The sequence below is a fragment of the Palaemon carinicauda genome, chromosome 44, assembly GCF_036898095.1.
Source record: "Palaemon carinicauda isolate YSFRI2023 chromosome 44, ASM3689809v2, whole genome shotgun sequence".
NCBI lineage: Eukaryota > Metazoa > Arthropoda > Malacostraca > Decapoda > Palaemonidae > Palaemon > Palaemon carinicauda.
The window spans coordinates 44,531,798-44,558,812 of record NC_090768.1 but is presented as its reverse complement, the minus strand read 5'-3'; the positions used below and the strand labels follow the sequence as shown (position 1 = coordinate 44,558,812).

The 27,015-nt window shown below is 45.2% G+C and overlaps 1 protein-coding gene across 1 annotated transcript in view; it reads right to left on the bottom strand.

The window, feature by feature from the left end:
- Window positions 1-27,015, bottom strand: part of LOC137634446 (DNA cross-link repair 1A protein-like) — a 60,031-nt gene that overhangs the window by 13,935 nt on the left and 19,081 nt on the right. Inside the window, exons 5-6 of the mRNA XM_068366842.1 lie at window positions 16,745-16,832; window positions 2,786-2,926 (exon numbers count right to left, since the gene is read on the bottom strand). Of these exons, the coding sequence (XP_068222943.1) occupies window positions 2,786-2,926; window positions 16,745-16,832 (229 nt within the window). The remainder of the gene's footprint in view (window positions 1-2,785; window positions 2,927-16,744; window positions 16,833-27,015) is intronic.

The following is a 27,015-nucleotide window of genomic DNA, read 5'->3' as shown; positions in this document are numbered from 1 at the left end:
CATCGACTCGCGGCGGTGCCCTTTTAGCTCGGAAAAGTTTCCTGATCGCTGATTGGTTAGAATTATCTTGTCCAACCAATCAGCGATCCGGAAACTTTTCCGAGCTAAATGGGCACCGCTGCAAGTCGGTGCAAATATGCATCGCTAAAAGAAATGGACTAGAGGACCACAGGACTTCAGTTCCATTATCACCATGAGTATTGTGCCTTCCAATCTTGGGGTTAGACAAGAAATTAACTCTGCACTCTTTCTGCTTGAAATACCACATCAAAGTCATTGGCAATCCCTTTCTATCATGACTTCTGGACCTTTCTACAGATCTTCATCCTGCTATCTTCTATCTTATCTAATGCTTCTCCAACCAACTGTTCCTCATCCATTATTACCAAACTGAACTTTTACCCTCTTTGAGATCTCCATCTGTTTCCCAATCCATTTACACCACATATCTCTGTCCCTACCTCATTCAAAATAAAGCTCTGCCCACATTCTGTGGCTGCACCTCTTCAATATCTTTTTCTTTTCCCTTTTCAGTGCACCTGATTTTTCACCATAGAGTTGAGCAGTAATGAGTGTAGCTCTTTCTCCTAATGAGTAATCCTTAATTACCAGTAGTCTGGTAATTTCTCTCTATTTCAACCATGCTGTAGCTACTATTTTTCTTACTGTCCTCTAAAATCATGCTTCATAACCCAGTATATTGGTAACAGAAATTCTCTCCTTCTTATACCTACCAATCTATTGCACGACGGATCTTCACTTTCCTCTCTCCCCCAAAAGAAAACCTCTAACTCAAATGTACAGTACTTTTTTACGTGCAGAACTATAGTCCATTTCTTTTATCGAGGCAGATTTGCACCAACTCGCAGCGGTGCCCTTTTAGCTCAGAAAAGTTTCCTGATCGCTGATTGGTTAGAATTATCTCGTCCAACCAATCAGCGATCAGGGAACTTTTCCTAGCTAAAAGGGCACCGCTGCGAGTCGGTGCAAAAATGCATCGCTAAAAGAAATTGACTATAATTTACAGTATCACAATATCTTGACTTGTTACCGAGATATAACAGGATTCAAATACACATACAATACATACTGTAATACTAAATTACAGAAATTCAGCACTAAAAAATAACCAGGCATCTAAGAAGATAATTACAAAATGATGCACAGGGTAACATCTATACTCAATAACAACGATCTACAGAATAACAGAAACCTAACATGCAATCTCTGGATGTCCCTACTGGTGCTAGTGCATTACATATTACCTATAGTCAATTCTTTTTAGTGAGGCAGATTTGCATTGACTCGCAAGGGTGCCCTTTTAGCTCGGAAAAGTTTCCTGATCGCTGATTGGTTGGACAAGATGATTCTAACCAATCGGATAGCAGGAAACTTTTCCGACCTAAAAGGGCACCGCTGCAAGTCAGTGCAAATGCGCCTCATTAAAAAAAATTGAGTATAGGAGAAAATCTGAGATACCACTGAAGAACAAGACAATTAAACATTTGTCAATTCATGTGTTAATCTAGGAATATTCTGAATTACAGGAGGTCCTCAACTTACAAACACAAATCCAATTGAAAATAAAAAACATAAGATAAAGAAATAATGTAATAAAACAATATCATATCCTTTAATACAATAAGAACAAAGGGATTTTGACGAAGGAAAAATCTATTTCTGGGAAGAGACCTGTGATGCCCGGTGAAAGAAGTCCTTCTTTACCCTTTTCTGATATAAATCTTCCAAATATACCAGAGAAAGATAAAAGCATGGAATGCAGAGGTTACTACCCTTGCGCGAGCACCTTGTGGGTGTCGTGTATACAACAGGGGCGTGTGAAAACCACTATTCACAGGCTGTCTTCCATTTAGATAATCCCTTCATCAAAGGGAAGGGCCGTAACAGGCCCTAGAGAACACAGTTGGACCACGCCACCGACACCCAACACGCGCGCCCTCTAGGTCATCCTTCTGTTTTGGACTTGCCCACATAGTCGTATTTTTTGTGCTCTCGGTGTTTTTCACGTGTTTGTCGTTAATAATACAATAAGAACAATGACATTTGTAATACTGTAACCTGATATCTATTTCATATGAAATCCGACCATTTGTTGACTTCTGTAGCTGGAAATCCTAGGCATGGGATTCAGGTTAGGTCTACTCTAGGACAAAATTTAATAAAATTTGACTTACAAACAGCTCCTTGGAACCAATTAAGTTTGTAAAATGAGTACCTTCTGTATTTAAATTTGGCCTTTTTTGTTAAAGATCCAAAATTTAAAGTCTTCCAAGTTCAGTGGTAGTGAACTTAACCCTTTTACCCCCAGGCTATTTGGATATTTCCAACCCTTAACCCCCAGGGGGTTATTTTTTTCCCAGCACATTTTGCAGTATATTTTCTTTAAATTGCTCTAACAGCCTTAATTTTTGTCATAGAGAGGTCAGGTTGGTCTCATTCTCCTGGAAAATGCCTGAATTTTTCTAAAAAAATTATCAAAAATATGAAAAAAAAATTTTTATAGCATTTATTTGCAAGGACGTACCGGTACGTCCATGGGGGTAAAGGGATGGCTTTTGTGAAATGTACCAGTACGTCCTTTGGGGGTAAAAGGGTTAAGTTTGTAAGATGAGTACCTTCTGTATTTAAATTTGGCCTTTTTTGTTAAAGATCCAAAATTTAAAGTCTTCCAAGTTCAGTGGTAGTGAACTTAATGTATGTCATCATTTTGCATGTCCATTACTTCTTTTTATTTCCATTATCTACTAAATATAGGAAAACTTACCACATATATTACTGCAGTAGAGGATTTCTTTGAAGTCCTTTCCAAGCCCTTGGTAATTTTCACTGTGAAAGTTTGTTAGAAAATGTCCTTTGGCTTCTCCAGAGTCATTGTGGGAAAAGTTATCCACAAGAAATCTTGTTCCTAGGAGGAAAAATAGAAACTAATCAAATATTCACCATCAAGCTTACAATTGTACACACCAAATTAGAGAGAGAGAGAGAGAGAGAGAGAGAGAGAGAGAGAGAGAGAGAGAGAGAGAGAGAGAGAGAGAGAGAGAGAGAGTCCCCAAAAGTCACAAATAAAGACTAGAATACTGATAATACTTACAGGAGCACGAGTATGAGTCCTGTACCCGTGACTGAAAAGTCTTTTTGCAGCATCGCTTCAACATACGCTCAACATACGCTGCACTGCTTTCTAAATTTACTTTCAAACTTTTTTAATTGTTTTCTTAAATACCTTCCTAACTGGCCACCCAGCTAATAACCTCAAGAAATCACAGAACAGGTAAAATAAGAAGAAAATGAGATGTGCAGATGTTCAATTTCAAAAAATGAGTGTCGGGTAAGAGGGTCAATAGGAACAAATACAGGAAATGTTAGTGAGATTCAACTACCTCTCGGGTATTCATTTATTTATTTCCTTATCTCCTATCCTCACTGGGCTGTTTTTATGTTGAACAGGCTGACATAAGTCTTTTTATACTTTATATATGACATATGTTTTGATGTTATTACTGTTTTTAAAATAATCTATTAATATTTTCTCCTCATTTATTAATTTCCTTATTGCCTTTCCTCTGTGGTATCATGTAGTCCCATGTAGCTATAAATAAAGGGCAGTCTCTACCTAGCACCCAAGCCATCAAGACCTGTCTTTTAATCACTGCAACCTCTTGCATATTATATCATGGTGGCAGCGTGGTAACGCACCCCACGCCATTCCATCAACAAACCCGGACCATAGAGACACTTTACATACCTCTCCTGTCCGTAATAACTGAGAAGAGGACTCATAATCAGCCAGAGTTTATTACCAGCGGCTGCAGAAGACGCCATTTTCACCCAACAGCAACCAGACAAAGACTGTCATACCGGCCCAGATAACAACCATACATAACTTATATAGTCAGGATATGGCATAGAATGGACATTAGTGCACCGTGATTACAGTGAGAATAGTGAAGAAAGTTGTGAATAGATTACTTACAAGTATTTTGGCCATTGTTATCCGCGCACTACTTCACAAAATGAGCCAAACAACAACGTACATTCAGCAGTGTAAACAAAACTGAAAACCGTGCCGGCTACCAGTGACAAATTTTTGTAGTGATTTCCATACTCTCATTATATGTCTCTTTGTGAACCGTAAACTGTGTTGTTAATCCAATCACTATCTATCTATTGTGTAACACTCGAAACCAAATCCAATCATGGCCCAGCCTAAATGCCCAAGTATGGACTGGGCTCACCAGCCCCTGGCAGAGTCGTTTCGTGCATTCAAGGCGCGCATGAACTTATACCTCAAAGACCAGGAAGTCACAGACCCGGGCAAGCAAGCAACTAAAATTAAAATTGCCCTTGGCGATGAGGGCATGAGGCGTATCTTGGCGAGCGGCCTCACTGAACAGGAGCAACGTGTGCCGCAGAACATATGGAGGCTTATTGAAAGTGAGGTGGATGCAACGGTGAAAATAAATTTCCGAGTTCACCGCCTCGAATTTGCAAATACCAAACAGAAACCTGCTGAAACAATCAGTCAATTCCTGGCCAGACTCCGTGAAAAAGCAACAAAGTGCGAGTTTGAAGACAGAGAACTCAACGAACGACTTATCGAAATGACCATACTACGAACACAATTCGAAGAATTTCGGAAAGAACTCCTAACTAAACCGAAGGGCTATGCTGTGAGCAACGTTCTAGAGAGAGGTCGGGAATACGAGGCCATTGCGGCCTCCACGGCATCATTACGCTCCATACAGATGAGCTCTGAGAACACAAGTACAAGCCATACCAACATGGATGCAATTCGAAGGGAAAGCAACGAGCCACGGAAAAAACTACAAACCACGGACAATCCCTGCTGGAACTGTGGGCTTAGCCATCCCATAAGGTTTTGCCCCGCTTACAATGACAGATGCAGTGGTTGTGGCATCAAGGGGCACTGGAAAAAGATGTGCCGCAAAACTGATGGAGGCAGAACAATGCCAGGAGACAAAATGCAGCAGACACAACGTCAGAGCAAGACAAGAGGGCGCTTCTACCGACGGCCGAATCGGGCTCCTAACCACAGGCAACACGAAGTCATGGTTAATGAAAACCCTAATCTTGATGAAGAAACAGATTATATGCCAAACTTCGACATGATAACGATATCCGACATAGGAGTGGCACCGAAACGAGAAGTATTCTCAAAGCTTATGGTCAAGCATGAAAACCCCCCAGCCTATGGGCCCCTGAAACTCAAAATCGACACAGGTTCCAGTGGCAATACGCTGCCCTTGCGGACATACAAGCAAATGTTTGGTGATGCACCCACCAGCCTCGTACTATCCCCAGAACCGTCAGTAAGACTAACATCATACAGTGGCGACAATATTCCCTGCCTAGGGTCACTAATGCTCAGCGTCCGCAAACTCAGCAACCCAGCATTCTCGCAAGAAAAGTTCTTCGTGGTTGATGTGTCTGGTCCAGCCATACTTGGCCTTCCCTCATGCCAAAAACTTGGTATTGTGGATATCAATGTCAACGACGTTACTGGAATACCTGAGCAACCAAGCCAACAAGGCCCTATTAGGTCAGTCGAACAACTAAAAGCGCAATTCCCAGCACAGTTTGACTGTATCGGCAAACTAAAAGAGCCCGCAATGCTCCACCTCAAGGATGACGCGATACCTTTCTGTGATCCGCCCCGTAAGGTGAGTATCCACCTGAAGCCCCGCATCAAGTCCGAGCTTGACACTATGGAGAAAGAGGGGGTTATCAGATGCGTAACGGCACACACAGACTGGTGTAGCAGCCTTGTGTATGTCACAAAACCCGATGGAAGCCTACGGATCTGCCTGGACCCCAAGCGGCTCAACCAAAACCTCAAAAGATGTCCCCACAAGATTCCCACTCTAGAAGAGATCAACCCGGTATTCTCCAAAGCGAAAGTGTTCTCCAAGCTAGACGCCAAAGCAGGCTACTGGAGTATACCGCTACACGAGGACTCACAACTACTGACAACGTTCCGAACACCACACGGCCAGTATTGTTGGACAAGGCTACCATTCGGGCTGAATGTAAGCCAGGACATATTTCAAGCCAGGATGGACTCCATCATCGAGAATCTCCCAGGTGTTGTTGGCATCGCTGATGATGTGGCAATATGTGGGAAAGACCAGTCGGAACACGACAAAAACCTGATGGGGTTCATGCAGCGTGCAGCCCAACACGGACTCAGCCTAAACTCGAAGAAATGCTCCATTTCAAAACCAGAAATCGAGTTTTTCGGAACACGCTATACCAGCAAGGGCATGATGCCAGACCCGTTAAAGGTACACGACCTGCATAGCATGCCGTCACCCTCCAATAAAGAGGAACTACAGAGATTCCTGGGAGTAATGACTTACCTCAGCCCCTATGTACCACATTACTCAGCTCAGTCACAAAGACTTCGAGATCTGGTCAAGGAAGATGTGCCCTTCCAATGGGAAGAAGACCATGAATCCACCTATCAACACCTGAAACGCCAAATAGCCCCATCAAGCACGCTGTCTTACTATGACCCAACTCGACCCGTGACTCTTGAAGTCGATGCATCGCGAAAAGGCCTCGGGGCGGCCCTCATCCAAGACGGGAAGGTAATAGCCTTCGCCAGCAAAGCCCTGACACCAACGCAGGCAAATTACAGCAATATCGAGCGAGAGGCCCTTGGACTAGTACACGGCGTGCAACGATTTCATACCTACCTATACGGAAGAGACTTCGAAGCTGTCACTGACCACAAACCCCTCGTTAATATCTGGGAGAAGCCACTGATCAGTGCCCCACCTAGACTACAACGTCTCTTCTTGAAACTGCAGGGGTATGACATGAGGGTCAAGTACAAGGAAGGACGAACCCTTGTACTTTCCGACGCCCTATCACGCCTTCCTAACCCACAAAATGAAAAGGAAATCCCTTTGGATACACGAGTGGACGGACTGGAACTAGATGACATCGATGTGATATCAGTTACACTCATAAAATTTGGTCCCCAGATTTTGGAAGAGGTCCGCCATAGGTCTGACACCGACCCAGTGCTGCGCACTCTCAAGCATACTATCATCGAGGGTTGGCCTACCTCAGTAAAAGGCTGTCACCCCGATATCCGCCAGTTTTTCTCATACAGAGAATGCCTTGCCGTGGAAGACGGAGTCATATTCAAAGGGCGACAAGTTATCATCCCCAAAGAGGTCAGAGGCCGTATACTGGACCAGCTCCACCGGTCCCACCAAGGGATCACAAAAACACAAGCCCTGGCACGGGAGTGTGTATTCTGGCCCAACATTGCAAAGGATATAGAGGACAAGGTCAGGGCATGTGACATATGCCAGAAGTACCAGCCCCAGCAAAGTCCTAGTGAAACCACGCATCATGACATTCCCCCAATGCCCTGGTTCAAAGTCGCTTCGGACATCTTCCAAATTGGCCACAAGACATATCTGATCACAACTGATTATTTCACAAAATTCCCGATAGTCACCGAACTAAAAAACCTGTCATCTGAAAGTGTGGCCAATCACCTCAAATTCCTGTGTTCGCTGTTCGGATGCCCCAAGACCCTGGTCTCAGACAACGGACCTCAATACACGGGAGCAGCCATGAGGGACTTCACAAAAGCCTGGGGTATTGAGCACATCACATCAAGCCCACATTACCCTCAGTCCAATGGCCTCGCGGAGCGCGCAGTTGGAACATGCAAGGCGATTATCAAAAAATGCCTCGAGACAGGTGGTGATATGCATACTGCATTACTCCACTTACGGGCCACCCCGATCGACAATAAGACAACCAGCCCCGCAGAGCTCATGTTTGGTCGCAAGGTGACCACTGACCTACCAGGCAGAAACGAACCACATCTCGCACACATCACGACCCGCAACCACCTCCAGGACCACCTACGACCAAATCGGACACAACGGCACTTCACAGACCTCCAACCCGAACAACCAGTCCGAATATTCGACAAGGCCTGCCACACATGGGTGCCAGGCAGAGTGGTACGTAAGTCAGAAGAACCCCAATCATACATTGTGGAAGCCCAAAACGGAGCGTGCCTCAGGAGGAACCGGTCCCACATCCGTCCGACACCGCTCGCGACAAACACAGAACCGCCCAACACCCGGCAGCAGGCTCCAACATCATCAGCACAGCCTCCACCACGACCCGCCGATATATCGCTGCCGCCACCTAGTGAGACCGAAATAACCCACCAAAGACCCGCAACTAGTGATAACACTACAGACCCGACAGCGGTGTATACCAAGTCAGGCCGGCTGGTGAAAACCCCATCCAGATATATTGAAAGTAACGCGGTCACATACCGTAAATTCCCATAAAGTGTTAAGTTAAATATTAATATACAACTCCCCCCCCCCCCTCGTTTCATGACCGAAAATTCTGAGAGGTCGTTACCAGAGTTTGAAACTCAAGAAAAGTTATCGGTCTCAGGACTGATAAGTGATTCAGAATAATGAATTTTATTTGAAAATTTACGAGTCTCGGACTGGAGAACAGGCTCCATTTCGAACACTCGTTACATGTGTATCAGGTTTCCATTTTGTTTTAATATATTTTGGGTGTTGTTGTTCTTTGCATCAAAAAAAAAAAAAAAAAAAAAAAAAAAAAAAAAAAAAAAAAATTATAATTTGCCACTTATTTTCATTTTTCAATATTAAACTTACCCGATAATCATGTAGCTGTCAACTCCGTTGCCCGACAGAATTCTATGGAGGGATACGCCAGCTATCACAATACTAGAAGGGGGTGTACTTACCAGCGCCACCTGTGGCCAGGTACTCAATCATTTGTTGTTTACACCTCCTCAATTATTCCTCTGTCGTGCCTCCGGCTAGACGTTCTGGGATACGCTTATGGTCTTCGAGTTTATTCTCGCTTATTTGGTGATGTATTCTCTTTGATTTACGGCTGTCGCATTACTAGAAACCTTCTGATATTAGCTAGATAGCTTTTATTTAATTCAGTTTAACGGTTAACGAATTTTTGCTTGTTTTTTGGATCTCCCTTTGACTTCTCTTGAAAACAAAATGTCTGACATTTCGCAAGCCCCCTCCCATAGACGATGTAGGTCTTGCAATAGACGTATTCCGAAGGTCTCGGTAGATCCTCACACCGCTTGTTCTGACTGTAGGGACAGACCCTGTCAGTTAGAAAATCGATGTGAGGAATGCGCCGGACTTTCGGAATTGGATTTTGTCCGACTTTTAAAGTATTCTTCTAAGTTAGAGAGAATTAGAGCTAGGAGGAGTTCTTCTCACTCTTCTTTATTTTCCTCATCTCATGATCCCCAACCTGATCCTACCCCTGTAGTGGCTACCCCCGATCCTACTGTGTGCCCTCCGCCTGATATGTCAGTGGTTTTACGCGCTATTCAGGCTTTAGGCGATAAGGTAGAGTCAGTGGTAAGTGACCATAAGTCTCTGATGGCCGAAGTGAAAGAGTTGAAGGCCAAGAGTGCAGTGGGTGAAGTTAGTGCCAGTGCTGTGACGAGTGCTAGTGTCGGTGCAGTGCCTTGTACTAGTGTTAGTGCCAGTGTGGTGCGTGGGGATTTTTCTGTGCGAGCCAGTCGTTCTCCCAGTCCGGGACCTCTTGCAAGCTCCCAAGCCCAGGGGAGAAGCAATGTCGAAGGGCATAAGGGTTCGGCAGGCCTTGTTAGGCGCACAGAATTATCCTCAGTGGTTGCGGGCGTGTCTTCCACAGACCGTCACTCCCACTTGCAGACGATTGAGCCCGTCTTCCGCTCGTCCGCTGATCTTCTCTCGGGGAAGAAACGTTGGTCTCAGGTCTCTAGACCGCTTAAACGCAGAGTCCAGCCCTCGAGTGCTCAGCCAGGTTGCAGTCGTTGGCTCAGCTCTGACTCGCCTCAGTCATCTAGCGACTGTACTCCGCCCAAGAGGAGTAAGGTACAACAGAGCTGCACCGGTGGTGCAACCACTGTTATGGCTTTACCTCAGTTTGCTACTGTCTCTGCTGATCCCAAGTGGTCTATGCTTCAGTCCATGCAAGCTCAGCTTTCGGACCTGATGCGTGAGTGTCGTGCTGAGAGTGTTGCTCCTCCTGCACCTGTGGTGCACCAACCTCCTGCACCCGTTCAGCCTGTGCTGCACCCGCCTGCACCGGTGGTGCACCTACCTCCTGCACCCGTTCAGCCTGTGCGGCACCCGCCTGTACCGGTGGTGCACCAACCTCCTGCACCCGTTCAGCCTGTGCTGCACCCGCCTGCACTCGCTGCACCCAGTCGCAGCTCCATCTGCCAGGCATACGATGTTGAACCACTTTCTGTGTTCACTGTTCCCAGTGTTGTTCAGCATCAGCCTTCTTTAAGGCAACCTTCGGTTTGGGATCAGGAGGATTACTCCACTCTTCCTCCTCCTCCCCTGGCTGCTCCACCAGCGGTGCAACTCTCGGTGGAGGTACAACAACCTCTTCCACCTGTGAGTCAGTCTCCTCAGTTGCTGCACCGAGCTCTACCCGTGCACCCTGATCCTGCTCCTCAGACATCTCTGCTTGCGGGAACTTTACCTTGTTCTGCACAGCCTCGGTCTCTTCACGCTCCACTCATACCACAGGAACAGGAACGGTCTACTCCGCCTCCGTCCTCCGTTCAGCTGGTGCATTCCTTGGGTGCAACTCTTGCTAGGAGTCAACCTCCTTCACCCTTGCACCTGCCTTCTGCTCCGACTGTTGTTCAACCTATGCAGTCTGAACCTCAGGTTTTCCCTCAAGTTGAGGAAACCTCTGCTGTTGTTCCTACCCATTCTGACTCTGCGGTTCAGCATTCTGGTCCTTTTGCTTCGCTACCTTCTGCTGATGAAGTGTCGGATGATGAGGAGGCACATCTTGATCCCTCATCAGACGTGGAGGAGTCTAAGCCTTCTCCATTGTCTGTTGATTTTAGAAAGGTCTTGGCTCTACTCAGGGAGCTTTACCCTGACCACTTCGTCTCTGCTGTTCCCCGCTCTCCTCCATCTGAGTTTTCGCTAGGCGTGCAACAAGCTAAGTCGTGCTATACTAAGCTTGTCCTAGCTAGATCCTCCAAGAGGGCCTTAAGGATCTTAGGGGATTGGCTTCAGTCTAAACAACACCTGGGCAAGACTTCCTTCATGTTCCCTCCAACGAAGCTCGCATCGAAAGGTTGCGTTTGGTATGCCACAGGGGAAGCACCAGGCTTGGGAGTTCCTGCCTCTGCCCAGGCTGACTTCTCAAGTCTGGTGGACTCGCCTAGGAGGACTGCGATGAGACGCTCGAAGGTTTGTTGGACCTTCTCAGACCTGGATCATCTTCTGAAAGGGTTGTTCAGAGCTTTCGAGATGTTCAATTTTCTCGACTGGTGCCTGGGAGCCCTCAGCAAGAAAACATCTCCTGCGGACAAAGACTCTGCCATGTTAATTATGTCCTGCATGGATAAGGCTATCAGGGATGGATCGGGTGAGCTAGCGTCGTTATTTGTATCAGGGGTGTTGAAGAAAAGAGAACAACTGTGTTCCTTCCTCTCAGCCAGCATTACACCGTGCCAGCGGTCTCAGCTCCTTTTTGCTCCACTCTCTAAGTTCCTCTTTCCAGAGGAGCTAGTTAAGGACTTGTCGGCTGCCCTGATACAGAAGGACACGCACGATCTTGTAGCTTCATCGGCTCGTAAGTCTAAGGTTACCACCTCTGTCCCCAAGACTTATCGCTCTCCAGTGGCTGATACCCCGGCCTCTAGGTTCATACCGCCCTTTCGTGGTAGAGCCCCCAGCCGAGGAAGCTCCCGTCCAGACTCTCACAGGGGCAAGTCTAAGAAAGGACCCAGGACATCCAAGGGAAAACACTGACTCTCAGATTCTCCAGACAACAGTAGGTGCCAGGCTCAAGATCTTCTGGCAAGCCTGGGAGAAGAGAGGTGCAGACGCACAGTCTGTCAGTTGGCTGAGGTACGGTTACAGGATTCCATTCTGCCTCAAACCGCCTCTGACCACATCGCCCATCAACCTCTCTCCCAACTACAAAGAAGAGGACAAGAGGCTAGCATTGCAACAGGAGGTGTCGCTACTTGTGCAGAAGAAGGCAGTGGTTATAGTCCGGGACCATCAATCCCCGGGCTTCTACAACCGTCTCTTTCTTGTGGCCAAAAAGACAGGAGGTTGGAGACCGGTGCTGGACGTCAGCTCTCTCAACGAGTATGTCACCACCAAGCAGACGTTCACAATGGAGACGACCAAGTCGGTCTTAGCAGCGGTCAGACAGGAGGACTGGATGGTCTCATTGGACTTGAAAGATGCATACTTTCACGTTCCCATTCATCCAGACTCCCAACCTTTCCTGAGATTCGTTTTCGGAAAGGTTGTCTATCAGTTCCAAGCCCTGTGTTTTGGCCTAAGCACAGCTCCTATGGTCTTTACTCATCTGATGAGGAATGTAGCGAAATTCCTGCACTTATCGAACATCAGAGCCTCCCTCTACCTAGACGACTGGCTGTTGAGAGCCTCCACGAGTCGTCGTTGTCTGGAGAACCTCTCTTGGACTTTAGATCTAATCAGAGACCTAGGTCTATTAGTCAATTTAGAGAAATCTCAACTCATTCCCTCCCAATCCATTGTGTACCTGGGAATGGAGATTCAGAGTCGGGATTTTCGGGCTTTTCCATCGGCCCCCAGGATAAACCAAGCCCTACAGTGCATCATGAGCATGCTGAAGAGGAGCAATTGCTCAGTGAGACAGTGGATGAGTCTCACAGGGACCCTCTCATCTCTGGCCCTGTTTGTCGAGCTGGGGAGACTCCACCTCCGCCCTCTTCAATTCCATCTTGCAGCTCATTGGGACAAGGGCTCGACTCTAGAAGCAGTCTCTATCCCTATCAACCAAGAGATGAAGACCACTCTCCGGTGGTGGAAGCACAATCTTCTTCTCAAGGAGGGTCTATCATTGGCCATCCAGACCCCCCATCTTCTTCTCTTCTCGGATGCATCGGACTCGGGCTGGGGTGCGACCTTGGACGGACGGGAATGCTCAGGAGTGTGGAACAAGGAACAAGGATTACTCCACATCAATTGCAAGGAACTGTTAGCAGTCCATCTTGCCCTGTTGAACTTCAAGTCCCTCCTGCTAGGCAAAGTGGTGGAGGTGAATTCAGACAACACCACAGCCTTGGCTTACATCTCCAAGCAAGGAGGGACCCATTCGAGGAGCCTTTACGAGATCGCAAGGGACCTCCTCATTTGGTCAAGAGGTCTAAACCTCACTCTGGTCACGAGGTTCATCCAGGGCGATATGAATGTTTCAGCGGATCGCCTCAGCAGAAGGAATCAGGTCATTCCCACGGAATGGACCCTCCACAAGAGTGTGTGCAACAGACTTTGGACGTTGTGGGGTCAACCTACCATAGACCTGTTTGCCACCTCCATCACCAAGAGACTTCCGCTTTATTGTTCCCCTGTTCCAGACCCTGCAGCGGTTCATGTAGATGCTTTCCTTCTGAACTGGTCCCATCTCGACCTGTACGCATTCCCTACGTTCAAGATTATAAACAAAGTTCTGCAGAAATTCGTCTCGCACGAAGGGACACGGCTGACGCTGGTTGCTCCCCTTTGGCCTGCAAGAGAATGGTACACAGAGGTACGTCAATGGCTAGTCGACTTCCCCAGGACTCTACCTCTAAGAGTGGACCTTCTACGTCAACCACACGTAGACAGGTTGCACCCAAACCTCCACGCTCTTCGACTGACTGCCTTCAGACTGTCGAAAGATTCGCTAGAGCTAGAGGCTTTTCGAAGGAGGCAGCCAGTGCGATTGCCAGAGCTAGAAGAATTTCCACTCGTAGAGTCTACCAGTCTAAGTGGGAGGTCTTCCGAAGCTGGTGTAGAGCCAATTCAATATCCTCTACCAATACCTCTGTGATCCAAATAGCTGACTTCCTTATTCATCTTAGGAATGAGAGATCCCTTTCTACTTCTACAATTAAAGGGTATAGGAGCATGTTGGCCTCAGTCCTCCGCCACAGGGGTTTGGACCTGTCTTCCAACAAGGACCTTCAAGACATTCTCAAGTCTTTTGAGACGTCTAAAGAACGTCGTCTTTCCACTCCAGGCTGGAATCTGGACGTAGTCTTAAGGTTCCTTATGACATCTAGGTTCGAACCTCTCCAGTCAGCTTCCTTCAAGGATCTTACCCTCAAGACTGCTTTTCTCGTTTGCCTTGCAACAGCTAAGAGAGTCAGTGAGGTTCATGCCTTCAGCAAGAACATTGGTTTCACAACCGAATCAGCTACATGTTCTTTTCAGCTTGGATTCCTAGCAAAGAACGAACTTCCTTCACGTCCTTGGCCTAGATCGTTCGAAATACCTAGCCTCTCCAACATGGTAGGTAACGAACTAGAGAGAGTTCTTTGCCCTGTCAGAGCTCTCAAATATTATCTGAAGAGGTCTAAACCTATTCGAGGACAGTCAGAAGCCTTATGGTGTGCCATCAAGAAACCCTCGAGACCCATGTCCAAGAATGGGCTTTCGTACTATATAAGGCTTCTGATCAGAGAAGCACATTCTCACTTAAAGGAGGAAGACCTTGCGTTGCTGAAGGTAAGGACCCACGAAGTAAGAGCTGTTGCTACTTCGTTGGCCTTTAATAAAAACCGTTCTCTGCAGAGCATTATGGATGCAACCTATTGGAGGAGCAAGTCAGTGTTTGCATCATTTTATCTGAAAGATGTCCAGTCTCTTTACGAGAACTGCTACACCCTGGGACCATTCGTAGCAGCGAGTGCAGTAGTAGGTGAGGGCTCAGCCACTACATTCCCATAATCCCATAACCTTTTTAACCTTTCTCTTGAATACTTTTATTGTTGTTTTTATGGTTGTTACGGTAGGCTAAGAAGCCTTCCGCATCCTTGGATTTGGCGGGTGGTCTATTCATTCTTGAGAAGCGCCTGGGTTAAAGGTTTGGTAGAGGTCCTTTAGTAGGGTTGCAACCCCTTGTACTTTGGCACCTTTGGGTTGATTCAGCCTCCAAGAGGAACGCTGCGCTCAGTAAGGAAGACGAACTTTAAATAAAAGGCAGAGTAACGGTTCTATTCGACTTCCTTACCAGGTACTTATTATTTCATTGTTATTTGAGATAACTGTTATATGAAATTTGGGGATACTTAGCTATCCTTTAATCATGTACACTGGTTTTCACCCACCTCCCTGGGTGTGAATCAGCTACATGATTATCGGGTAAGTTTAATATTGAAAAATGTTATTTTTATTAATAAAATAAATTTTTGAATATACTTACCCGATAATCATGATTTAATCGACCCTCCCTTTCCTCCCCAGAGAGAACCAGTGGACCGAGGAATAATTGAGGAGGTGTAAACAACAAATGATTGAGTACCTGGCCACAGGTGGCGCTGGTAAGTACACCCCCTTCTAGTATTGTGATAGCTGGCGTATCCCTCCATAGAATTCTGTCGGGCAACGGAGTTGACAGCTACATGATTATCGGGTAAGTATATTCAAAAATTTATTTTATTAATAAAAATAACATATTTATGACTGCCCTGCTGTAACCAACACTATTCGGACCAAATTCCGCAAAGATAATAGCTATTATGTTTATATTACTATCCACAATCACAAATTGTACTATGCATGTTTATTGTGAAGGGATGAAAACAATGGAATACGTTTGAATATGGAACTTTCATCGTTTATTTCCTTGTACTTATATGCCAGATTAGTTATTATGTGTAATCAATGCTTTGTATGTGATAAGGGGGATGTGGTATCATGTAGTCCCATGTAGCTATAAATAAAGGGCAGTCTCTACCTAGCACCCAAGCAATCAAGACCTGTCTTTTAATCACTGCAACCTCTTGCATATTATATCATCCTCATTGGGCTATTTTTCCCTGTTGGAGCCCTTGGGCTTATAGCATCTTGCTTTTCCAACTAGGGTTGTAGCTTGGCTAATAATAATAATAATAATAATAATAATAATAATAATAATAATAACAATAATAATAGAGTTCTTGGGCTTATAGCATTATGCTTTTCCAACTAGGGTTGTAGCTTAGCTAGTAATAACAATAATAATAATAGGAATTCCAACCACTTTAACAAGAACAATACTATCTAGTCGTAGGTAGTGCCATAGCCTTTGTACCATGGTCTTCCACTGCCCTGGGTTAAAGTTCTCTTGCTTGAAGGTACACTTGGGCATACTATTCTATCCTGTTTCTCTTTCCTCTTGTTGTTTTAAGCTTTTATATTTTATATATAGAATACCTAATTTAATGTTGTTACGGCACTTAAAATATCTTATTTTGATTGTTCATTGCTTCTCTTGTAGTTCATTTATTTCCTAGTTTCTTTTCCTAACTGGACTATTTTTCCCTGTTGGAGCCCTTGGGCTTAGAGCATCCTTCTTTTTCCACTAGGGTTGTAGCTTAGCTAGTAGTAGTAGTAATAATAATAATAATAATAATAAATTGTTCAACTAAAATTCCTTCACAGATAAATTATCGTAATTCTGTTCGGTAGTACACTATTGGTTTAAATACAGAGGCAATAAATAAATATTACCTCACTTTAAAAAACTTAAAGAATCATTCTTGTATGATTATAAATTGCTTAAATTTAAAATTCCTCTAAATCAAATACAAATGGAAACTTGGGAAAAGTAACATAACTACTCGATACAGAAGATGTAAGACAATATTTTAATTTTATACTCTTACCTTTAATAAATTTATCAGAAGAATCATTTAACACCATCTCAACTGATGCACTAGTTGTTCGGTTCAGGTTATTCTGCAATCCATCATCCTGAGAAGTTGAGAATATAATCATTTTCTAAATCAATTTTAACTAATATTTGAAAGCTTTTAGACCATTACAAGAATGATCAAACTAAACCCAAGTTAAAACAGACCATTACGTATGGTATTTATAGACTGAAAAAGCTTTTGAGTCTGTCAAAACCTCAGCGGTAATGAAAGCTCAAATCATATGCTTTTGTGATAAATTATGTAGTTTACCTTTCTGTTTGACATTTTGATGAACACAAAACGTTCTGTGCTTTGGACAAAATGTATTGAGCTAATGTACAAATATGTTAAAAAAGGGAGTTATTATCTTAAACATTCTAAGATGGCTTTTTCTTTCCTGGGATTAGAAATCATAACAGTTCATTTCAGTTCTTTGCCAATTTACTATTTCCAACTGAACTCGTATGAGGTCCAAGACGTTGTCTATCCACTTTTTACCAGACGTTCTTGGTCTTTCAGTCTGCTTTCATCTGACACTTCAAGATCTACTAGCTTCTACCCAACTGTCCCTCATTCCTTCTCGACATGTTTAAACTACTCTACTCTAATGACACATCTTCCTTTGACTTTTCATTTGTAATATGATCTAGCCTTCGACTTAAATTGGAAAGTTAGACATTGCTATAAAACACAATTTTAGAATTATATTTTCTGTAGTATTGACCATATTTCTCCTCCATTGGACTGCACAAACATAAGCTAATCATATGTTTGTGATCTTTCTACTAATGGGGCATTTTCTTTTACTAGTAGTCAAGTTATATCTGCATTCTAACTCTTCCCAATTCATTCGCAGTACTGATGTCTCCTCAAGGTAACAGAAATGCTTGAGTAATTCTAAGAACTCCACACCTATCACAACACAGTTCTGCATTTTTTCTCTTTTACAGTACCACATTAGTCATGGGACCTTTCTTGGTTGCACTACTATACTGTATTTCCACTGCTTCATTTCCTATCACAGTAGGGGATTCAGCATTATGAAGCTTCATCTGTAGTGGATAATGTGGGAGGTTGGGCTGTGGCACCCTAGCAGTACCAGCTGAACTCGGCTGAGTCCCTGGTTAGGCTGGAGGAACGTAGAGAGTAGAGGTCCCCTTTTTGTTTTGTTTCTTTGTTGATGTCAGCTACCCCCCAAAATTGGGGGAAGTGCCTTGGTATATGGATGGATGGATGGATGAAATTTGTTTAGCTTACATTGATTTTCAGTCCTCTTCTCTTTATTCTATTTCTTCATGTTAAACCTTTAAAACTAGAGGGCCACTCAGTATAGATAAGATCTCCACCGCGGCAGCTTATTCCTCGACCTTTAGCTCTACTTTGACCTTGACCTTAACATGTATTAATTGGCATGGATTTTCATACACACAAATATGAAGCAAATTTGAAGTCTCTGTGACAACAATGTCTAAACTTATGACTGATTACGTGAATTGGACGTTTTGCTTGATCTTTCAAATTTAATCATTTCCAGCTTTTTACATGACAGTTAATTCCTGCTGGTTTCATTAATTTACGATTAAAATTGTGGCCATGAAACTGTTCACAAACAAATAAACACACAAACAGGGTAAAACATAACCTCCTGTCAACTTAGTTGGCAGAGGTAAAAAACATCCCCCCCTCTCCCCGGATTCTGCAATTAACACTCGGCCATCTGTATAAAGTAAATCCCATGTGCCTTCTTTACTGTGCACCTTTATTGTTTTATCTATTTCTTTATAGTGCACCTTTATTGTTTTATCTATTAACATAAAAAAATGGCTCAGCAATGATTCTAGGCGTGGTGGTGTGGCGCTGGTGGTTGGCTAGGGCCTTTGTATCGGCCCATCCCTTTGACGAAGGAATTAACTGAATGGAAGACAACCTGTGAATAGTGGTTTTCACGCGCCTTTGCTTTATACACGACACCCAAAAGGTGCTCGCGCGAGGGTAGTAACCTCAGCATTCCATGCTTTTATCTTTCTCTGGTATAATTGGAAGGTTTTATCAGAAAAGATATATAAGAAGGACTCTTTTCACCGGGCGCCACAGGTCTCTCCCCAGAAATAGATTTTTCCTTCGTCAAAATCCCTTTATTACACCAACATTTACATCACATTTTTCCGACACATCTGCTCAGTTTTCACTCAAGCTAGATATATAAATAGGCCACCACATCACTTATGAGCTACCTCATTCATATAACATGATCTTGCTAAGCCAAGGAACCACAACAAACTACAGTATAGATTTTCCTTGTGACTGATATTGTTGGCAGAGTAACATAATTATACATGGTTTACATAGCCTCTGTACCCTGGTCTTCCAATGTCTTGGGTTTGAGTTCTCTTGCATGAAGGTACACTCGGGCTCGCTATTCTATCTTGTTTCTCTTCCTCTTATGAAGTTTTTATAGTTTATATATGCCAGATTTAATTTAATGTTGTCAATGATCTTAAAATATTTTACTTTGATTGTTATTAGTTCTCTTGTAGTTTATTCATTTCCTTGTTTCCTTTCCTCACTAGCTTATTTTTCCCTCTTGGAGCCCTTAACCTTATATTATTATTATCATTATTATCACTATCCAAGCTACAACCCTAGTTGGAAAAGCAAGATGCTATAAGCCCAGGGACTCCAACAGGGAAAAATAGCCCAGTGAGGAAAGGAAATAAGGAAATAAATAAATGAAGAGAACAAATTAACAATAAATCATTCTAAAATGAGTAACAACGTCAAAACAGACATGTCATATATAAACTATTAACAACATCAAAAACAAATATGTCATAAATAAACTATAAAAAGACTTTTCCAACTAGGGCTATAGCTTAGCTTGTAATAATATTTACCAAAAGCCAAGAGTAGAGCAGAAAATGGTTTTAACCACAAATTACAAGTATCAAATAAGAATGAAACACGAATGATCCTCAACACCATGCACAAATACTTTACTTATTTTTCCCAGTGTTATCCCTATATCAAGGGGTCGGTTGCCTGATGCGCCTTCTCCAATGCCTTCAATCAAAGGCATCCTCTTCTACCAAACCTCTTCTCTCCATATCCTCCTTCACCTTATCTCGCCATCTAATTCTTGGCCTCCCTCTTGATATTATCCCCTAACATGTTCCACCCAAGCCCTCCTCACTCCCTCCCCACCATCTACCCTCAACACGTGCCCATACTATCTCATTCATGAAACTGACTCGCCTTTACAATCTTTACTACACTTATTAACCCTTTGGCAGCAAAAAACATATAAATAGCTTTAGTTTGAACAATTGCAATTATAAATAATCTATATTGTAAACCTGAAAAGTACCGTAAGTAAAATATATCATTTATGTGTTTCAAAAATGTTATTTTCATTAGTAAAATAAATTTTTGAATATACTTACCCGATAATCATGTAGCTGTCAACTCCGTTGCCCGACAGAATTCTACGCACGGGATACGCCAGCGATCGCTATACAAGAGGGGGGTGTACTCACCAGCGCCATCTGTGGCCAGGTACTGCAGTACTTCTTGTTGACACCACCTCAATTTTTCCTCGGTCCACTGGTTCTCTATGGGGAGGAAGGGTGGGTCAATTAAATCATGATTATCGGGTAAGTATATTCAAAAATTTATTTTACTAATGAAAATAACATTTTTCAATATTAATCTTACCCGATAATCATGTAGCTGATTCACACCCAGGGAGGTGGGTGAAAACCAGTGTACATGTATATCAAGAAGCTAAGTATCCCGTATTTCATATTATCAGTTATTCAAAATAACAATGAAATAATAAGTACCTGGAAAGGAAGTCGACTTGAACCATTACTCTGCCTTTAATAAGTTCGTCTTCCTTACTGAGCGCAGCGTTCCTCTTAGGAGGCTGAACAACTCTAAGGTGCTGAAGTACAAAGGGCTGCAACCCATACTAAAGGACCTCTACACAACCTCTAACCTAGGCGCTTCTCAAGAACGAATTGACCACCCGCCAAATCAACTAGGATGCGGAAGGCTTCTTAGCCTACCGTAACAACCCAAAAACAACAATAAAAGCATTCAAGAGAAAGGTTAAAAAAGGTTATGGGATTAAGGGAATGTAGTGGCTGAGCCCTCACCTACTACTGCACTCGCTGCTACGAATGGTCCCAGGGTGTAGCAGTTCTCGTAAAGAGACTGGACATCTTTGAGATAAAATGATGCAAACACTGACTTGCTCCTCCAATAGGTTGCATCCATAATACTCTGCAGAGAACGGTTCTGTTTGAAAGCCATCGAAGTAGCTACAGCTCTCACTTCGTGGGTCCTTACCTTCAGCAAAGCAAGGTCTTCATCCTTCATGTGAGAATGAGCTTCTCTAATCAGAAGCCTTATGTAATACGAAACTGCGTTTTTGGACATAGGCATCGAAGGTTTCTTGATGGCACACCATAAGGCTTCTGATTGTCCTCGTATAGGTTTAGACCTTTTAAGATAATACTTTAGAGCTCTGACAGGGCAAAGAACTCTCTCTAGCTCGTTACCCACCATGTTGGAGAGGCTAGGAATTTCAAACGATCTAGGCCAAGGACGTGAAGGAAGTTCATTTTTTGCCAAAAACCCGAGCTGTAAGGAACATGTTGCTGTTTCGGATGTGAATCCTATGTTCCTGCTGAAGGCGTGAACCTCACTAACTCTTTTGGCTGTTGCAAGGCAGATGAGGAAAAGAGTTTTGAGAGTAAGGTTCTTGAAAGAGGCTGACTGGAGAGGTTCAAATCTAGGAGACATCAGGAACCTTAAAACTACGTCTAGATTCCAGCCTGGAGTGGACAAGCGACGTTCTTTAGAGGTCTCGAAAGACTTAAGGATGTCCTGTAGATCCTTGTTGGAAGAAAGATCCAAGCCTCTGTGGCGGAAAACTGCTGCCAACATACTTCTGTACCCTTTGATCGTAGGAGCCGAAAGAGATCTAACATTCCTAAGATGTAACAGGAAGTCAGCAACTTGGGTTACAGAGGTATTGGTAGAGGAAACTGCATTGGCTCTGCACCAGCTTCGGAAGACTTCCCACTTGGATTGATAGACTCTACGAGTGGAAATCCTCCTTGCTCTGGCAATCGCTCTGGCTGCCTCCTTCGAAAAGCCTCTAGCTCTAGAGAGTCTTTCGATAGTCTGAAGGCAGTCAGACGAAGAGCGTGGAGGCTTGGGTGTACCTTCTTTACGTGAGGTTGACGTAGAAGGTCCACTCTTAGAGGGAGAGTCCTGGGAACGTCGACCAGCCATTGCAGTACCTCTGTGAACCATTCTCTTGCAGGCCAAAGGGGAGCAACCAACGTCAGCCGTGTCCCTTCGTGGGAGACGAACTTCTGAATAACTCTGTTGATGATCTTGAACGGCGGGAATGCATAAAGATCGAGATGGGACCAATCCAGCAGAAAAGCATCCACGTGAACCGCTGCCGGGTCTGGAATTGGGGAACAGTACAATGGGAGCCTCTTGGTCATGGAGGTGGCGAACAGATCTATCGTTGGCTGACCCCACAAGGTCCAAAGTCTGTTGCACACGTCCTTGTGAAGGGTCCATTCTGTGGGGATGACTTGACCCTTCCTGCTGAGGCGATCTGCCGAGACATTCATATTGCCCTGAATGAATCTCGTTACCAGCTTGAGGTTTAGACTTCTTGACCAAATGAGGAGGTCCCTTGCGATCTCGTATAGCTTCTTCGAATGAGTCCCTCCCTGCTTGGAGATGTATGCCAAGGCTGTGGTGTTGTCGGAGTTCACCTCCACCACCTTGTTTAGCAGGAGGGACTTGAAGTTCATTAAGGCCAGATGTACTGCCAACAACTCCTTGCAATTGATGTGAAGCGTTTCCTGTTCCTTGTTCCATGTCCCCGAGCATTCCTGTCCGTCCAAGGTCGCGCCCCAGCCCGAGTCTGATGCGTCCGAATAGAGATGAAGATTGGGGGTCTGAACAGCTAACGAGAGACCCTCCTTGAGAAGGATGTTGCTCTTCCACCACATGAGAGTAGTCTTCATCTCTTTGGTAACAGGAATAGAGACCGCTTCGAGCGTCATATTCTTGTCCCAGTGAGCTGCTAGATGGAATTGAAGGGGGCGGAGGTGGAGTCTCCCTAACTCGGTGAACAGGGCTAACGATGACAGGGTCCCTGTTAGACTCATCCACTGTCTCACCGAGCATCTGTTCCTCTTCAGCATGCTCAGAATGCACTCTAGGGCTTGGTTGATTCTTGGGGCCGACGGAAAAGCCCGAAAAGCTTGACTCCGAATCTCCATTCCCAGGTAAACGATGGATTGGGAAGGAATAAGCTGGGATTTTTCTAAGTTGACCAAAAGACCCAGTTCCTTGGTCAAGTCCAAAGTCCAATTGAGACTCTCCAGACAACGACGACTTGTGGGGGCTCTTAACAGCCAGTCGTCTAAATAAAGGGAGGCTCTGATGTCCGCCAAGTGGAGGAATTTTGCAAGATTCCTCATCAGTCGCGTAAACACCATAGGTGCCGTGCTTAGGCCAAAACACAGGGCTTGGAATTGGTATACAACCTTTCCAAAAACGAATCTCAGAAAAGGTTGGGAGTCTGGATGAATGGGGACATGAAAGTAAGCGTCTTTCAGATCCAACGAGACCATCCAGTCCTCCTGCCTGACCGCTGCTAGGACCGACTTCGTCGTCTCCATAGTGAACGTCTGCTTGGTGACATAAGCATTGAGCGCACTGACGTCCAGCACCGGTCTCCAACCTCCTGTCTTCTTGGCCACCAGAAAGAGACGGTTGTAGAAGCCCGGGGATTGATGATCCCGGACTATCACCACTGCCTCCTTCTGTAACAGGAGCGACACCTCTTGATGTAACGCTAGCCTCTTGTCCTTTTCCTTGTAGTTGGGAGAGAGGTTGATGGGAGAAGTGGTCAGAGGGGGATTGCGGCAGAATGGTATCTTGTAACCCTCCCTTAGCCACTTGACAGACTGGGCGTCTGCACCTCTTCTTTCCCAAGCTTGCCAGAAGGTCTTGAGTCTGGCTCCTACAGCTGTCTGGAGAGGAGGAGAGTCAGTGTTTGCCTTTCGAAGACTTGATACCTTTCTTGGACCTGCCCCTGTGACCGTCTGGGCGGGTACCTCCTCGGCTGGGGGCTCTGCCACGAAAGGGCGGAATAAATCTAGTAGCAGGAGTATCAGCCACTGGAGTGCGGTAAGTTCTAGGAACTGAAGGAGCAATCTTAGCCTTCCGTGCTGAAGAGGCCACAAGATCATGCGTGTCCTTCTGAATGAGAGCCGCAGACAATTCCTTGATAAGATCCTCAGGAAACAGGAACTTAGAAAGAGGAGCAAAAAGTAACTGTGACCTTTGGCAAGAGGTGATACCAGTGGAAAGGAAGGAGCAAAGCTGTTCCCTTTTCTTGAGGACTCCTGATACAAACATAGAGGCAAGTTCGCCGGAACCATCGCGAATTGCTTTGTCCATACAGGACATGATCAGCATGGCCGAGTCTTTGTCAGATGGGGCAGTCTTCTTGCTCAAGGCCCCCAGGCACCAATCGAGAAAATTAAAAATTTCAAAGGCGCGAAAGACTCCTTTCAATAAGTGGTCCAGGTCAGAAAAGGTCCAGCAGACCTTAGAGCGTCTCATAGCAGACCTTCGTGGAGAGTCAACCAAACTTGAGAAGTCAGCCTGGGCAGAGGCAGGGACCCCCAAGCCTGGTTCCTCTCCTGTGGCATACCAGACGCCCGCCTTAGACGTCAGCTTAGGAGGTGGAAACATAAAAGACGTCTTTCCCAGTTGCTGCTTGGACTGCAACCAATCCCCTAACATTCTCAAAGCTCTCTTTGAAGATCTAGCGAAGACGAGCTTAGTGTAGGCAGACTTAACAGGTTGCATGCCTAGAGAGAACTCTGATGGAGGAGAGCGAGGGGTAGCAGAAACAAAGTGATCTGGGTAAAGTTCTCTGAACAGAGCCAGAACCTTGCGAAAGTCGATGGAGGGTGGCAATGACTTGGGTTCCTCCACGTCAGAAGAAGGATCATCCAGGTGAGCCGCTTCATCCTCAGAAACCTCATCACCTGAGAGTTGAGAAGCGAGAGGTAAAGTTAAAGCGGTCTGCTGAATGGCTGAATCCTGAAGAGCGGGTGCATGCGCACTAGCGGATTCATCCTCAAGTCTCTGTTGAAGAGGATGAGGGCTGGTAATGACAAAGTCCTGAGGCTGGGATGAAGGAGGTTCTGCGGAGGTCTGAGGAGCAAGCGTGGTGAGAGGCGACTGTAGTAAAGCATGAGGCTCATGCTGCAAAGACTGCGATTCCAGTTGAATGGAAAGAGGCTCAAGCTGAGGAGAAAGTGGCAGATGCATGCGTTGAGGTGGCTGACTCATAGCATGAGGTTCCTGCCTCAAGAGTTGCGCTTGCTTCAAGGGTTGAGGTAGCTGCGCAGAGAGAGGCTCTTGTCTCACGAGTTGAGGTTCTTGAGGTGCTTGCCTCGAGAGTTGAGGTTCTCGCCTCGAGGAAGGTGGAGGTGGCTGCTGCGAGAGTTGAGGTGGCTGCCTCAAGGATGGTAGAGGTTGTCGTACCTCAAGAGGTTGCTGCCTCGAGGATGGATGTAAAGCAAGATACTCCTGCCTCAAGGGTAGAGAAGGTTGTAAAGCATAAGGCTCCTGTCCCCATTGTTGAGGAGGTTGCTGCGTGGTAAGAGGCTCCTGCCTCAAAGAAAGTGGAGGTTGCTGCACAGCGCTGGTATCTGGCAACTCCCAACGCGGCAGCTCACGCATGGAGGTAGCTTGAGGAACCTCAACCTCATGCGTCTGGCAGATTGTACTGCGCTGAGGAGGAGGAGCGCTCGCAGGAGGAGGTGTCTTAACCTTCTCTGCCTGAAACTCCCTCATCAAAACCGCAAGCTGCGACTGCATAGTCTGCAGCAAAGCCATCTTAGGATCAACAGAAGTTGAGGTCTGTTGAGGCATAGCTTTAACAGAAGTTGAGGTCTGTTGAGGCAGCACCTTACCTCTCTTAGGAGGCGTGCAGTCACCTGATGACTGCGGCGAGTCCGAGCTAGCCCAATGGCTACACCCTGGCTGTTGGACTCTCGCGGTCTGGACTTTACGCTTAAGAGGTCTTGAGACCTGAGTCCAGCGTTTTCTCCCCGAAAATTCTTCTGCAGACGAGGATATTAAGGGCTCAATCGTCTGAGAGTGGAAGTGACGATCTCTATAAGATACGCCCGCAACCACTGAGGATACTACTGTGCGCCGATCAAGGCCTGCCGAACCCTTTTGCCCTTCGACATTGCTTCTCCCCTGGGCTTGGGAGCTTGCAAGAGGTCCCGGACTGGGAGGACGACTGGCACGCACAGAAGTATCCTCACGCGCAACACTGACACTGACACTAGCACTAGGCACAGCACTGGCACTACCACTTCCCACTGCACTTTTCACTTTAAGTTCCTTGACGTCTGCCAAAAGGAACTTGTGGTCACTCACTACCGACTCCACTTTATCACCTAAAGCCTGAATGGCACGTAAAACATCTGACATATCAGGCTGAGCACTAATAGTAGGTTCGGGGGTAGCCACTACAGGGGGAGGAAAAGGATGAGGATCATGGGGGGAGGAATAAAGTAAAGAGCGAGCCGAACTCCTCCTAACTCTCTCTCTCTCTAACTTAGTGGTATACTTGAGAAATCGAATAAAATCAAGTTCCGAAAGTCCGGCACATTCCTCACATCGATCTTCCAACTGACAGGATTTTCCCCTACAGTCGGAACAAACGGTGTGAGGATCAACCGAGGCCTTCGGAAGCCGCCTAATACAAGTCCTACATCGTCTTTGGGGAGGAGCTTGAGAATGGTCGGACATCTTGGATCAGAGAACAGTCAAGGGGGTTTCCAAATTAAAGCTAAAGATCGTTAAACCATAAATCAAAATTAATCCAAAAGCTATCTAAGCTAAGGAAAAGCTTCCTGTATAGCGAAAGCTGAAATCTCAGAGCAATACTTCACCAAAACCGTGAACAAAGACTCCAAAATTATAAGCGTATCCATGCAGGTCTTGCCGGAAGCACGACAGAGGAAAAATTGAGGTGGTGTCAACAAGAAGTACTGCAGTACCTGGCCACAGGTGGCGCTGGTGAGTACACCCCCCTCTTGTATAGCGATCGCTGGCGTATCCCGTGCGTAGAATTCTGTCGGGCAACGGAGTTGACAGCTACATGATTATCGGGT